Source organism: Echinops telfairi, unplaced genomic scaffold (genome assembly GCF_000313985.2).
Source record: "Echinops telfairi isolate 266 unplaced genomic scaffold, ASM31398v2 ScPeMD7_1;HRSCAF=3_0, whole genome shotgun sequence".
NCBI lineage: Eukaryota > Metazoa > Chordata > Mammalia > Afrosoricida > Tenrecidae > Echinops > Echinops telfairi.
Window position 1 is genome coordinate 48137696 of NW_022103896.1, and position 1837 is coordinate 48139532.

Sequence of the window (1837 nt, forward strand, 5' to 3'; positions counted from 1 at the left end):
ATGCCTTTAAGGAAAACACACACGTTTACTCCAAGGGAACCTACTGTTTGGAACATGCTTTGAGAAAAAGAAAATCAGAGTCCTCGCCGGCTTAAAGTTCTGTTGAGAAGCAGATGCAGGGGGAAGGTGACACAGGAGTCGGCATGCACAGTAAAAGGCGAGCTCCAAGGACAAACGGGGTTTTCTTAGCAAATAATCCACTTGGCAAAGCGCCTCCTTTATGTACGGAAAGGTCTGCTCCTGGCTTCAAGCGACTATCCCGGCTAAACAGGTAATTGTGCACTGCTAATTAGGTTTACAAAAAGATGCGGCTCCAGCCAGGAGAGCCTTTACAGCTTGCTTAATTCAGCACAAGTAGGAAATTCTTGTCAGCAAGGCAGAGTTACAAAAACGCGTTTGCCCGCAATCACTCATCTTTTGCTCTTAGGATTTTGAAGATGCAAATATGTAATACCATTCAAACGTCCGTCCAGTGCTTAAGGGCTATCAGAAAGTAGAGGGAAAAGAGAGGCAAGGAGGAAACCTTTCATCCACAGACATAGTCGAAGTGCTTATTTCGCCCAACTTCATTAAATATTCGCTTATCTTTAGCTATCTTGTTAATCCTGGCTCACAAGAAATCAGAAAGACAAGGAGTCTGCATAGAACAGGAAAATCAGATGCAATCACTTACCTTGAGTCACCTGTTGAACTCCCAACATGATCCCAGACACCGCGTCTGGAAGCAAGTTTTCTTTCAGATTATAATGCGGTGCCCATTCCAGAACAGGCAGCCGCCTTCGACACCACTTTTTAATGTCTTCACAATGGGGGGCATGCATCTTGCTCCAGCGCACACTTTTCTTTTTCCTCTTTGCCCCTGTCATTTTTTTTCTTCAGATTTCCTCTCGTTGAAGTAAAATTTCTTTAAAAATGAAAACTCAAAAGCAAACCCAAAAAAACGGTGCAGAACACCTCCTTTCCAATGCCAGTCTCCAAATCTTCTGTGGTTTACAGTGTCAAAGCTACCCAGAAAAAGAGAAAGAGAGAAAGATTAACAGAAAATGTTACATCTATGCAGCTGGGCTGTATGTCATCATAGTGTAGCTAATTCTAGATTTTAAAAATAAATAGATTAAAACCTTGGACTGTCCTCTGAATGAAATGGATTCCTGGTATCGTAACATTTTCTGATCTTGGGAAAGTAAAGGATTTAGTCTTAAGTTGGTCTAGAGCTCTTTCGCCAGTAATTCTCTTTATATTCACTGTAGTCTTATGTTTTTGGCTCCAATCCCAATGGTTAATGAGATAGTTCTGGGCGTGTGTTGGAAGGGGGCTGGGTTATGCTAATAAAGCAGGAAGTACTCAGCTAGTCCAATTTCTTCCCCACAAGCTCTGCAAAAACATCAAACTGCCCGAGTCGTCTGCCATGCAAAATACAGAGAACTCAGCCTCACGTCTTTGAAAAGTATATATTTTTCAATATACCAGTTAACTCCCAGGTCTCCAAGATTCAGAAAATATGACAGGGCACTGCTAGAAGTTCTTATCATTTTTTTATTTCCTGCTAAATGAGGTTTTCATTCATAGGGAAGCAGTCATTCCCTAGCCAACTGCCCATTCTGGGAAAGGAATAGCCAGTTCTTCTAAATAAACTGAAATTTTATCTCCTAGGCTAAGAAAATAAGCATCACAATAAGCAAATATTTGTAGCAAGGGTTCTTCCTTGTTTCTGAAACCATTCGTTCAATTTTCTGTTTCCCTAAATCAAATAATACACACGCACACACACACATACAATATCGCATATGGCTCAAACTATTGTTTGATGTGCCCTGGAAGATTTTTTGGGTGTTTT

The 1837-nt window shown here is 41.0% G+C and overlaps 2 protein-coding genes across 2 annotated transcripts in view; both read right to left on the reverse strand.

Annotated features, from left to right (window-relative positions):
• Window positions 1–866, reverse strand: part of SLC26A7 (solute carrier family 26 member 7) — a 136978-nt gene extending 136112 nt beyond the window's left edge. Inside the window, exon 1 of the mRNA XM_004697718.2 lies at window positions 674–866. Coding sequence (XP_004697775.1) covers window positions 674–866 — 193 coding nt within the window. The remainder of the gene's footprint in view (window positions 1–673) is intronic.
• A 100-nt stretch (window positions 867–966) lies between these two features.
• Window positions 967–1837, reverse strand: part of LRRC69 (leucine rich repeat containing 69) — a 155092-nt gene continuing 154221 nt past the window's right edge. The window contains exon 9 of the mRNA XM_004697719.2: window positions 967–1004. The gene's annotated coding sequence lies outside the window, so the exon portion shown is untranslated. The remainder of the gene's footprint in view (window positions 1005–1837) is intronic.